Consider the following 13,540-nt stretch of genomic DNA (forward strand, 5'->3'; position numbering starts at 1 on the left):
GTAGGTGTTTTTTTATGTTCAAGGTACTGTACAAAAGTAAATTGTAGTTGTGTTCAATATTTTATACCTTAAATAGTACAACAAACACATTTTGTTCTTTTCAGATTGATACAAACAAAGACCGATTGATATCTGTTGATGAATTTTTAACTGCTTCTGAAAAGAAGGAGTTTGTGGATGCAGATAATTGGGAGGTAAGGAGTCACATAACACAAATGAAAAAGTTCTCATTTAATCTGTGATTTGATCACAACCATTATGGTTTCTGGTTGTTGGTTAGCGTGAGGGAAATGAACACTTTTTTTCATTTCTTGCATGATAGCCTGTCTGTAATATTGCATTAGTTATAGCTCAGTTTTAAGTTTTCCTTTGTTGAATAGAAATTTATTGTCATTGTACTTTTACATGAAAAATACAGTGAAAAGTTTTATAAGTCGTCCCACCACAGTACCTACATCAATTTCAGAAGTCATAATAATAAAACAGAAGTAAAATTAGGACAGAGTTCATGACTGTTCAGTTAAAAGCTCCTGGGCTCTGGGAAGGCCGATTAAAGGAACGATGCAATACCTTGAAGATGTAGCCGGGACGATACCGCCATGCCAGGCCATTGGAATGCTGGGCTGGAAACCTATGTCAAAGGTGACCACCATGCTGGACCGAGGTGCTATGCTATGACGAGACTGCTACTACTACTTCAAGTGCTCAGGCCTAGCTGTGGATCTGGAGCCTCAGCCTAGCCTGCAATCCTGGACCAGGGGAGTCAGACCGGGACCTGTTCCTTGCTCCCTGGGAGACACTGTGCTGGGGTAGAGCAGTGTCTGTCTCGTCCTAGTGTTGCTGCCGCTGCCACTGGAGATTTCTTCCTTCACCCACCACTCTCCAGGCTTAAAAGAAAAGAAAAAGAAGAAAAAATAGAGAGAATGCTGGCCAGACTGGACGAGCCCCAAACTGACCCCACCTACTCTGCCGCCATCTTGAAATTGCTCTGTGACAGTAAGATTGTACCACTAGCAGTCTTGGGAAAGTAATGGACTTTTGGGGAAATAGAACAGGATGGTACTGCTCAATCACTTGACTTTCTGAATCTTATTATGTTTATTAAAGATGACTGGACAAAGAAATGAACCTATCTCATTATTTTAAAATTGCTAGTAATTGTGAACTAACTAAACTTCATGGAATTAAAGTCAAAATAATTAGCAGTTGGTTAACTCTTCCTTTCTTTCATAACCAGTAGTTATTTGTAGGTTGTGAGATGCTTGTCTATTTCATTTCCTTGTGCTTTTATTGCATACTGTTGTTCAGACTCTAGATGAACAGGAGCTTTATTCAGAAGATGAGCTGCAAGAGTTTGAAAGACGACTGTCTCAGCAGGAGCATGAACTGCAAATGAAATCCGATGATCTTTTGAAACAGCGTGAAGCACTGCAGCTTCAACAAGACCAGTTGCAAGCTCAGAAATTTGAGTTCCAGCAGGTAAACCTTTTTGTGTTTATTTGAGTTCTCCTTAAATGCAGCTATTCTATTCGCCTCATCTACTCCTTTTGCCAGTGAGTTCCAGATTCTAACTGTTCTTTGCTGATGAACTTAAGGACTGAGAGAGTTCTTGGCCTAAAAGTTTTAGCCTTGTAAATTGGGTATGATCTTTGGTCAGGAGAGGACGCTGGTTGCCTTCTGAACTCACGACAAGAAATAGAACCTATGTACAGGCAAATGTGACAGTAACCATCCTAGATTATGAGGCAGTAAGACTTAAGGGGAATGGCTTCCAGAGCTTTAGGATTGAAGGTCTGGCTGCTATTAAGTAATTAAAAATGTGAATGCTGAAGTGGCCAGAATTGGAGGAGCACAAAGTATAGAGCTGGGCCGTGAAGCATTTTTATGTGAGGTTGATGTAAAATCAGGAGGTTGGAACATACAGTTGCATTTTATTGCTGCTGCAGTTGAGGGGAATTCTGGTGAATACAAAAATCAAGCACTGAAACAGCATAGAAATAGCTATTTCAGCTCATTTAAATTCTCTGCTTGGGAGACAACCATCTCACCTGCCAGCTGCCTCCTGAGCCTGGTTGTATAGAATTCTGTTCAAATTTCCTTCATGTTTCACACCAACCAAAGATTTTCCACCCAGTCTAAGCAAAAGCCAACTCTTTTAAGTTGCTGTAGCCGCGCAAAAAATCTTATGTCGCCACATGCTTAAGGGAGTGTCCAAAAGGATTGAAGAATATAGCAGCAAGGGAATGACTGACCACCAGGCAGACATTGTGAACTCCGGCCTGTTTAATTTGGATTCTTTTAAGAACTCAGTACATGTAGTCTGAAAGAAAGGTATACATGGGGAAGTGATCATTTAAAAATTAACCATGGTGCAACCAACTGAGGGCTAGGTGAATAAGGAAGGGGAGCCAGTTCATTTCTCACCTGGGGGCTTAGTAGGTTGGGGTATCCCATTTGGAACTATAATGAATTGTGGAACTGCACCCAAGGATCTAGTTGTAACCATGTAAATGCATGGAGTATAGGAAATAAGACTGTGGAGTTACGGATGCAAATTGCTATTTTGAAATATGATGTTGTGGTCATAAGAGATCTAAGTCAATAAAGAGCAAGACTTCACTGGGGAATTGAAGCTTCAATGGAGAAGCATTTTGGGAACAGTTATCACAATTCTCCAAGTTTCAAGATAGGTATAGATAAGGATAAGACTGGTCCTCAGGTGAAAATGCTAAATTGGGTAAGGCTAATAACAAGCGTAGAGGCAGGAACTAGAGAAATTAGACTGAGGGAAACTGTTTGAGGGTAAATCCACATCTGACGTGGGAGAGTTAGTCAGAGTTCAGGATCAACATGTTCCTGTAAGGATGAAAGGTAAGGATGGCAAGATTGGAAAAGTTGGGTGATAAGTGATATTGAAAGATTAAGGAGAATGCCAAAGTGTGTGTGTGTGTGTGTGTGGGGGTGTATATATATTTAAAAGGAGCAGGAGGGTATCTAGGGATTAGAGAGAGGTAGATTAATATTCTCGGCATTGAGGAGGAGATGGTGTTGGATGTCTTGAGAAACATTAATGTAGATAAACCCTGATGGGATTTATCCCAGGTACTGAAGGAGGCAAAGGAGGACATTGTTGAGGCCTTGGCAGAGATCTTTGTTTCCTTTTTAGGCACAGACAAGGTCTCAGAAGACTGGAGACCAGCCAATGTTGCTCCTTTGTTCAAGAAGGTCAAAGGGATAATCTAGGAAATTTATAGGTTGGTGAGCTTTATATCACTAGTAGGGAAATTATTGGAGAAGATCCTTAGGGACATGATTTACTCACATTTGGAAAAAAATGGACTTATTAGGTATAGTCAGCAAGATTTTGTACATGAGAGATCTTGTCTCACAAATTTGATTGCTTGTTGAGAAAGTCATGAAGGTGATTGAGGTAGGGCAGTGGATGTTGTCTACATGGACATTACTAAATTACATGGACAAGGTGTCTCACTGTCGGATGATCCAGAAGATTAAGTCCACAGTGATTTGGCAAGTTGGCTTGGCCATAGAAGACAGTGGGTAGTTGTGTTGGGGTGTTTCTGTCTGTAACCAGTGGTGTTCCACAAGGCTCAGTGCTGGGACCCCTTTTGTTTGTAATATATGTAAATGACTTCCATTAAAATTTAGATAGTCTGATTAGTAAGTTTGCAGATGATACAAAAATTGGTAGAGCTGTGAATAGTTCAGAAGGTTGTCAAAGGATAAAGCAGGATATAGATCAGTTGGAAAGTTGGATGGAGAAATTGCAGATGGAATTTAGTCTGGATAAGTGTGAAGTGATGCATTTTGGGAGGTCAGATGCAAGAGGAAAGTGTAAGTAAATGGCAGTACCCTTAGGGATGTTGATAGACAGGGGGATCTTGAGGTTAAGTCCATAGCTCCCTGAAAGTGATAACACAAGTGGACAAGTTGATAAAGAAGGTGTACAGCATGCTTGCCTTCATCTGTCAGGGCATTGAGTGTAAAAGTTGGCAAATCATGTTGCAGATGTAGAAGACTTTAGTCAGGCCACGTTTGAAGTATTGTGTGCAGTTTCGGTTGCCTCATGATAAGAAGGATGTGGAGGTTTTTGAGAAGGTGCAGAAGAATTTTACAAGGAGGTTACCTGAGTTGGAGCGTATTAACTGTAAGGAGAGTTTGGACAAATGTGGACTGTGTTTACTCTAGCATTGAAGGCTGAGTGGTGACCTGACAAAAGTTTTTAAAAAAAGACATGAGAGGCATGGATAGGACAGATAGTTGAAATAATTTTCCCTCAGTGGAAATGTCGAATACAAGGGGGCATAGTGTTCTGATGAAGAGTCACCAGACTCTAAACATCAGCCCTGCTTTCGCACCACAGATGCTGCCAGATTTGCTGAGGTTTGCTAGTAATTGCTGTTTTTATGACTAGGGGGCATAGCTTAAGAGGAGAGAGAGATGTTTAAAGATGTGTGTGGCCAGTGTTTTGCACAGTAGGTGCGTGGAATGTGCTTCGACGGGAGGTGCTAGAAACAGATCGAATAGCATCACTTAAGAGGCATTTAGACAGGCATATCAACGTCAAAGCTCAACGTATGAGTAACATTTGAGGACTTCGGGTCTATACTCGATGGAGTTTAGAAGGATGAGGGGAATCTAATTGAAACTTACAGAATATTAAATGGCCTGGACAGAGTGGATGTTGGGAAGATGTTTCCATTGGTAGGAGAGACTAGGACCCGAGGGCATAGCCTTAGAGTAAAGGGAAGACCTTTTAGAACGGAGATAAGGAGAAACTCTTTAGCCAGAGAGTGGTGAATCTATGGAACTCACTGCCTCAGAAGGGAATATTTAAAACCGAGATAGATTGATAGGTTCTTCATTGTCAAGGGGATCAAGAGTTACGGGAAGAAAGTGGGAGAATGGGATTGGGAAACTTATCAGCCATGATTGAATGGCAGAGCAGACTTGATGGGCTGAATGGCCTAAGTTCTACTCCTATGTCTTATGTAGGAAATAGAAAGATATGGACCATATGCAATAGATGAAATTAGTTTAGAATGGCATTGTGGTTGGCACAGACATGGTGGGCTGAAGGACCTGTACTATTCTATGTTCTACCTTTTATGTAAGAATGGCTGTTAGGTATTCCTGGGTACAAGATGTTTGGAAAAGTTGGGAAATGAAGTAAAGGAGGAAGGGTGGTGCCTTTGGTTATGGAGATTGTTGAATTGTTGGAGAAAGCAGATGTCCCAGAGGGTTCGATGACAGTCAGTTTGGCCAGACATAAGACAGAAAGGGCACAATTAAATTCAGCAGTGCATTCTATAAGACCACCAACTGATGAGAACAGATCTTCAGGGACATTACAGGGAGATGCAAACATTATGGTATAGTTACAATGGAGGACTTAAACTACCCAAATGTAGATAAGAACAGAGATGGCATAAAGGGTGAGGAGGAACAAATCATCCATTGTGGTCAGGATAGGTTTCTACAAAAGTACACAAAAAATCCAACTATAAAGGGGAAACTGTTGGAACTGTTTCAAGACAATGAGGTAGGACAAAGTATCATTGGGGAACATTTAGGAGATGATGTTCATTGCATCCTAAGACAGGATGATGTATAAAAGGACAGTAGGTAATTCAGAGTCAGCATAGCTTACCTGGGGAGAGCCAGTTTGCGTGGGGTAAGATTAAAGCTGGAATGAGAGATTGGTGAGAAGCTGTAGCTGAACAGTAGGTTTTGTAGTGGAGATCCCTAAGAGTTTGTATTTGGGAACTTTGCTTTTCCTGATATATATTAATGGTCTAGATATTAGTGTGCAGGGATAATTTCAAGTTTGCGGATGATACAAAACTTGGAAGCATTGTAAACTGTGAGGAGGATAATGTAGAATTCCAAAACGACAGAGACAAGTTGGTGGAGTGGATAGGTATGATAGATGAAGTTCACTGCGGAGAAATGTGAAATAATGTGTTTTGGTAGGAAGAACATGGATAGTTAATATAAAATAGTGGACTCAATACTTAAACAGGTGCGTGGGGAGGTGATGGCCTAGTGGTATTATCACTGGATTGTTAATCCAGATCCCCAGATAATGTTCTGGAGACCCGGGTTTAAATCCTGCCATGGCAGATGGTGGAATTTGAATTCAATTTTTAAAAAAAATCTGGAATTAAGAGTCTAATGATGACCGTGAATCCATTGTCGATTTGTTGGAAAAACCCATCTGGTTCACTAATGTCCTCCCTTTAGGGAAGGAAACTGCCATCCTTACCTCGTCTGGCCTACATGTGACTCCAGACCTACAGTGATGTGGTTGACTCTGAACTGCCCTCTGGACAATTAGAGATGGGCAGTAAATGCTGCCAAGCCAGCAACGCCCTCATCCTGTTAATGAATAAGAAGTGCTGAGAGATCTGGATCTGCATTGAAGGTGGTAAGACAAGTGGAGAGAACAGTTAAGAAAGTATACAGTTTCCTAGGTTTTATTATTGGGACATGGAGTGCAAGAGAAAGGAGGTTATCCTTAAACCTGTCCAATATACTTATTAGACCTCAGCTGGAGAATTGTGTCCTGTTCTGAACGCCATACTAACATGAAGGATGTGAACCCATAGGAGAGAGTACAGAAGAGGTTTACAAGAATAATTGAAAGGATGAGAAACTTCAGTTACAAGGACTGTCAGAGAGAATGGATCTGTTCTCATTTGAGAGATGAAGACTAAGAGGAGATCTGATAGAAGTTTCAAAATCATGAGTGAGAAAAAATTATTGCAGATAGGTTGATATGGAACAATGCAACATATAGCACTGTCCTTGATTGATGTCTCACTTATGAATAAGTGTTTCCTTTGATGTTGATCAACAGCACAAGACTCAGATTCTAAAAAATGCCTCTGGTAGAAATTTGAATGATGAACACAAAAAAAAAACTGAGCCCATTATTTGGATGAAGAACTGGATTTTTTTCATCACCATCTAGATCTGGGACTGCTTAAAACATTGAAGTAGAAAAATACCCACGCTCTTGCATCTGCATTACCCACTGATCAATTCAATGGCCGTTGATTAGTTGTAGAAGCTGGATGGGATTTTGTTGTGCTCTCTGTGATTGCTAGTTAGCTTCTTGGGCAAACTTATCACAAAAACTGTAACTTCTAAAATACGTTGACTTGTTTTAATATCAAATCTAATAGGCTGTACAGCATCTGGAGCAGCAAAAACAGACACAGCAGGCTCATCCTCCAGCAGGACCGAACGGAGAACTCCAGTTCCACCAAGGTTTGTAACTTGCTGTTAAGACCATGTGACCAATAAATTGTTTATCTGCTTTCTTTTGCATAGTTGTGCTTAAATGGCTATTTAATAGTCTGATGCAAAATTTTCTTTCTCTTATTTACATCACCAAACGTAAGTTGTTTTGATGTGAAACTAAAAGAAAAGAAATGCCACACCTATCACTTTCTCTAAATCTATTATGTTGAAAATAAAATCTTCAATGAAAGAGATTAGAGGAGCAAGAGAATTTGGTACAGAAGGTGTTTATACATGCATCAGTAAAAGATGATGCACAGATGCAAAAATGTTATCAAAGGTCAGTAAACAATGGACTTATAATCACGGGGAATTTGGAACAAAAACTGAGATAATGCTATTTCACGGGTACAGTGCAATCATCAGGCCCCATCAGGAGGATTGTATTCAGTCTTTGACATTGCACCTTTTAAGAAGGATAGATCATCCTTGTTGTGAGCATAGCTCAAATTCAGAATACCAGAATTTCAAGTTCATCTATGAGGATTGGTGGATAAATTTGGCTTGTTTCTCTTGCCTTTGACTATTGTGGGGTGATCTAACTAATTAAGTTAATGAGGTAGATACAAAAGTTTTATTTCTTCAGTTGGAAAAGTCCAGAACAATGAGAGAGAATCGTAGAGTTAGATCTTTGAGTGAAATCTGAATGTAGTTTTTCACACAATGCATTGAAAATTGGAATTCTCTTCCCCAAAGAGGCTTTAATTTCTTGGTCATTTTTCAAGACTGAAATCAACAGATGTTTTTTGGGAAGGGTATAAAGGAATGAGATTAATGGTAGGCAAACAGAGTTGAGCTCCATATCACCCTCTATCTAACTGAAAATGATTTCTAATCAATTTTTTTGGACAAATTATTGCATACCTCCAGGGCAGGGGAAACTTGTGCTCTGATATTCTAGCCCAGAGGTAAGGACATTACCACTGTGACACAAGCACATTGATCTACAAGAATGAAATGACAATTCCAAAATGCTGAATGATCCACACCTTAATCTGAGTTCCGAAATAAAATAAAATTGTCCACTTCCATCAGTGGAAATGAATAGATATTTTCTAATCAACCTGTTGAATGATATTATGATATACCATGGAGTCAGTGAGACTTGAACCTGTACCTCTTCAAAGTCAAAAGTCACATGGCAACAGGTTTATTTGAAATCACAAGCTTTTGAAGTGCTGCTCCTTCGTCAGGTGAAGTGTTTTTGTTTTTGATTCTAACCTGGTGTTGTGTGACTTCTGATTTTGTTCACCTTAGTCCAACACCGACACCTCCACATCCAGGTGCAAATGTATAGACACTACCACCTGTTCAGAGATGTTATCCAGTGGAAATGAATAAGACAAAGTGTGAAATACTCACACCTGTATTGCATTAGCATTCAATATATCCAACTGGCTCCAGTGGATTAAATCTTCAGCAGTTGTCCGGGCAAGCACCATGCTGACAGCAATATTTGAAGGCCCTGTGTTGCATATTTGGTGGTGTTGATTTCCTCTTGTGCTGAAATGTTAACTTGCTGATCTTGGTTGTGTTGCATATTTGCTTTCGTAGAAAAAGAACACGCAGCTCCTCCAGGAAATGTGCAAGCTATGCCTCCAGGCCATGATCAGCCACAAGATTTAAACCAACCAGCACCTGGTCAAGATCAACCTCAACAATAATCACTGTGCTTCCAGGATTTGGACTGGCACATGAGTTCCTGATTGGCTTTTTGGGTCCAAATGATCATTACTCCAATCCAATAATGTTTTTATTGCTGTTTATTCCTGTTAATATTGCACATTACGCAGAGACCACTGACTGCAAGCATTTTCTTCAAGGGGTTACTGAAACACTTGTGCAGATATTTCATTATACAACAAAAGTGATTTACTTATGATAGTGAGTAGAATTCACTTGAAAGCCCTAAACTGAGATCTGAACTGATTACTTTTGAATTGTAATAGAATAGAATAGCTGCAACTGAGCATCTGGAAAAATATTTTCATCCTGTTGTTGTAGTTCCTTTGTGGGATATTGGAGAGAATGCTTGGTGTATTAATTAAAATTGAGATGGTTCCTGGGATTTGGTTAAACATTTGGGTTAGTATTTTAGGCTTGTAATTAGAATAGCTATTCATTTTATACGTGAGGTATTGTGTTAAAGATTGCAGAGTATGATCACTGCTGGTCTGTCTTCTTGGCTTTAGCTATCTCCGGCTACAATTAATCTCTTTCAGTCTTGGTCGTCAATGCCATATCTTGGTTAACATTGTTTTGGAATGATTATGTCAGCTGGAAATGTAAAGGGGTGGGCTTTTATTCAAGTACACACACTTTGAATCCTTTTTTCAAGTTTGATTATTTTGAAATGTTGATTCATCCTTCTGTTGATGGTTTTGGGTGCATATTAGGTGTGCTGCTTATAATTGTGTTTGGTTATCTAAATATTTTCGGTACTTTTAACTTCTTGATTTGTTACTAATTACCCTGCCAGTCTGAGGGCTGGAGACAATCCTCTTAATAGAAATTCTGTGTCTCTTTCCATAGTTGCCCAAGTTGGATTTAAATTCATACAGTTGCCATAGCTGATATCCAAATCTGTTGATAATCCAAAAGCAATACAAAAATACGAACTGGCTGTTACAAGTTGCCAAATTGCAGCTACTAATTCAGCAACTGCCAGCACATTTTTTAATTAATAAGAGAAGCTTATTAATATCTCAATGCATACATTTTAAGCTAAAGATAACTAGAAAAATGCTTATTGTGATGTGTATGGGTGTTTTGTTTTGATGATGGACTGCTTCTATTCATGAACTTGTAGAGTTTTAGGTTCTGGGCATTTTGGACTTGTTAAAGATCACCAGCATTTGTTGGCTATTAGTAATGTATCAACATACACAATAGAACCACCAAGTACAAGTTTCTTCAAAAACTAAGTGTATGATCCTTGCCAAGATGTATGTTATTTGTATAGGAGCCAATGCCCATTTGCCTTCCTTAGCATAGTTTAGTTTATCTGGATACTTTTTTGCCTCAGTGGCAATGCAGGTTGTCATAATGCACAGATTAACAGTTATGTAGTCGTATTGAATGTTGCATTTTATCATGTGTAAGCTATTGGTTGAATAACACAGAATACCTGAAAAATTATAGACTGATTTTTTTTTTAGCATTTCCAGATTTAGTTAATTTAGAAAAGCTGCTTCTCACAGCACTTTGGGTTCTGACTAACTAGTTGTCTTAATGAATGTCATTGTCAAACAATTAAATCATCAATGCATTGTTATAGTCATGTGGGTAAGGATTTGCAATGCAATATGCCCTCAACTTGTTAGATTTAGCTGTGCCAATTTGAGGAAAAATCAGTTGAAGTCCAGCTATTCTGCCGCAGGAATGAGGTTTACACTGCATACAGGTCAGTTTCAGAATGGTGCTGGCAGCAACCTGGAAAGTCTTCTTTCTTCTTAACAACAAAAAGTGCTGCATGTTGGCCATTAAGTGATATTTGAAATATATTTGGAAGTTAGGATTTACACAAATGAAATACTGCAGATGTTGGAGATCTGAAATAAAAATTACACGCTGGAAAAACTTAGGCCTGGCTGAAAGAGGAACAGAGTTAAAATTTTAAATCCAGTATGTTTTCTTCAGAACTTAGGAACAATGTAATGATTTTAATGCTGTCGAAAAGAAGGCGGGTGGAAGATAAGGATGGAATTCTGTGGAACAGAAGAGAATATCAGGGATATTAATTCTAGTTTTATTGACAAATTGATATTGCTGCCATGAGTGGTTGAGCGGAGTTTGAACTGATGTCATGAACCAGTTAATAGCTAGGAGCATCTTGAGTGAGAATCAGCAGTCAGTGAGAGCAGAGGAAGCTATGAAGATAACACATGGGACAGTTGAATTGACAGTTCAGAACACTAGACTTCTAATATGTGTTTCCAGGAATTGATGTAGCCTTTAAGATTGGATGAAAGACAAAGTAATGCACTGGGTTGAATTGTAGCCTCTAATCTTGAAGCCTGGACTTCAGTCCACTGAGGCTGAAGATCTGCTGGTCAGTGAAAGTCCAATGTAAGATAGGGTTGGTAATTTGACTGAATTTCTAGTAGGTAGTTTCAAATGTGTGGATTCGCAGCACAAAATTGCCCCTACTGTAATAGTAATTGGCACTGTCAGTCACTGGCTGATGTGAGAAATATAAAATGTTACATAAATATAGCCAGTGCTTTTGAAGTGTCTTTGGGTGAAAATAAACATTTCAGACACCGAGGGGGTCCTGTATTCTGAATCTAACTATATCGCACCTGACATGGGAATGCGTAATATTGGCACTGAGTATCTAAATTCGTAATGTATTAAATAATTTAGCATCACATCTTCAGCTTGCTAAAGTATAAAACTCACTAAGTTATGAAAATGCTGTTTTTTTTTTACCTGAAGATGAAATGCCCTTCAGTTTAATTATGTAACATATTCAACATTTCTTGATTTAAGAAATACAATGGTTCATTGTCTACTTACCAGGCAAAGCCTTTCCAAAGAGATCTGTGCTACTACTATGTGTACAAGTGTTCAATTGTAATTTGAAATCTGTTAAGCATTAGTATTCAAACTTAAAGTTATTGTCTTAGCCCCACAGTATCAGTTCTGAGAACATATTTTAAAATGTGTTGCAGATGTGTTTTTATTTGACTATTGTCCTAATTTTGTTTTGTGGTGCAATATTTGTAGATGAAATTTTTTCAGTTCTATTAATTTCTTTGTAAGATTGGTTTATAAAAGAATTGTATTTGAGCATAAATCAAAATATTTAAATTACTTGTACCCTTTTCTTTTCAGTAAGCCATTTATACCTTCTAGAACATTTTTCGGTCCTGGCCACTACACCAGGCCGTCTACAGGTATTTCTGCTATAACGCATGTTTTGTTGATGCACATTGGCTGTGACACAATTGATGAATAATGGATGCTGTTTGGATAACATGAACTGTCTGCTGTACAGTATAGGATTTTCTATAATGCAATTTTCCAAAGCAACTTTCTATCGCGTGACGTCACACAGGAACGCAACTATCATGTTATGAGAGAAAAAACTGTACAAGGAAATGCAAAATGCAGGTATGGACAGCTAAATAGCCTCATCACCAGCAGATCAACACAGATCTATAAAGCACCCAAATCCAGTTGTTTTTGAACAAGTAGGCAACTAACGGGAGAGAAGCAACTCTGTGAACGTCTCCATCCTCAACAATTGTGAAATCAACTATGTGTTCTAAAAAAAAACAAGGCTGAAGTGGTTATAAAAATCTTCAATCAAATATGTTAACTGATTATCCTAACTTATTTCTGCTTGAGGTTCCTACCATCATAGATGGATGTCCAGCTGGTAGATTTTAATATGGATTAAAACATATCTTGTGGGGGCCATATAGGAATTTAGAGATGAGACCATGATGTGATAAGTGATGGTCTTGGTCTTATTCTTGTGGAGCCAGCATGAGGAGCTACATGACCTCCCCTTGTTTCTTGCATTTCCTGTATCACATTAAGAAACTGCTAAATGCGCTAAATACAGAAAAGGATGTGAGTTTTGGCAATATTAGGATACTTGAATACCTGTGCACCAGTTCTAGGTGCTTCCCCAACCAGGCTATCGTTATGATATTGGCTTTTGAAAAGCACTGTGAAATGTTGTTGAAGTATTCTTTCCATTTTAAAAAAAAAAAATTAATTCTCTCCAGCTCATTTACATTATCATCAGCCTCTTCCCCTAACCTGGAAACCTAATTACAGAGCAAAATCATCTGGGGAATCCTTGCACTCCCTGCCTAGTTCTCTTGAACTGCCAGGTGGTCACCCATTTCCCTTCATGCCCTAAAGCATCTATTCATATTATCATCATCTTTGCAGACGCACAATGATGACTCCAACCACTACTTGAACTTTGAACCCAGAACTTCGGTTCCTGATGCTTCCTGCGCATGTGCTGGTTCCTAGGCAATGTTAAGTGTTTATGACTCCCCGACACACGATGGGACTAGTTTTCAAGGGACTGAGCTTCCCTGCCATAATGTGAGCTTAATTTTGACCTATTTAAAACAAACTAGAGATGAGAGTAGAAAGTAGATATACTCACCCTTACTGTGCAATCATCATCTTCTCCTGCATCTACAAATTAGATACTTGAGAATAAGAAGTAATTAGTACAGTATTGAAATGC

General features: G+C 38.9%; 1 protein-coding gene across 6 annotated transcripts in view; it reads left to right on the top strand.

Moving 5' to 3' along the window:
- Positions 1 to 12,135, top strand: part of LOC109915490 (nucleobindin-2-like) — a 56,638-nt gene extending 44,503 nt beyond the window's left edge. For 5 of the 6 annotated variants that reach the window (XM_048606924.1, XM_020515123.2, XM_020515124.2 and 2 more), the window contains 4 exons: positions 105 to 194; positions 1,309 to 1,479; positions 7,206 to 7,290; positions 8,878 to 12,135. In XM_048606924.1, the coding sequence (XP_048462881.1) occupies positions 105 to 194; positions 1,309 to 1,479; positions 7,206 to 7,290; positions 8,878 to 8,987 (456 nt within the window). In that variant the 3' untranslated portion in view covers positions 8,988 to 12,135. Of the gene's footprint in view, positions 1 to 104; positions 195 to 1,308; positions 1,480 to 7,205; positions 7,299 to 8,877 lie in introns of those variants that run through there. The other variant, XM_048606926.1, reaches the window with a different exon arrangement.
- The last annotated feature ends 1,405 nt before the right edge of the window (positions 12,136 to 13,540 follow it).

Source organism: Rhincodon typus, chromosome 17 (genome assembly GCF_021869965.1).
Source record: "Rhincodon typus isolate 14 chromosome 17, sRhiTyp1.1, whole genome shotgun sequence".
Taxonomy (NCBI): Eukaryota; Metazoa; Chordata; class Chondrichthyes; order Orectolobiformes; family Rhincodontidae; genus Rhincodon; species Rhincodon typus.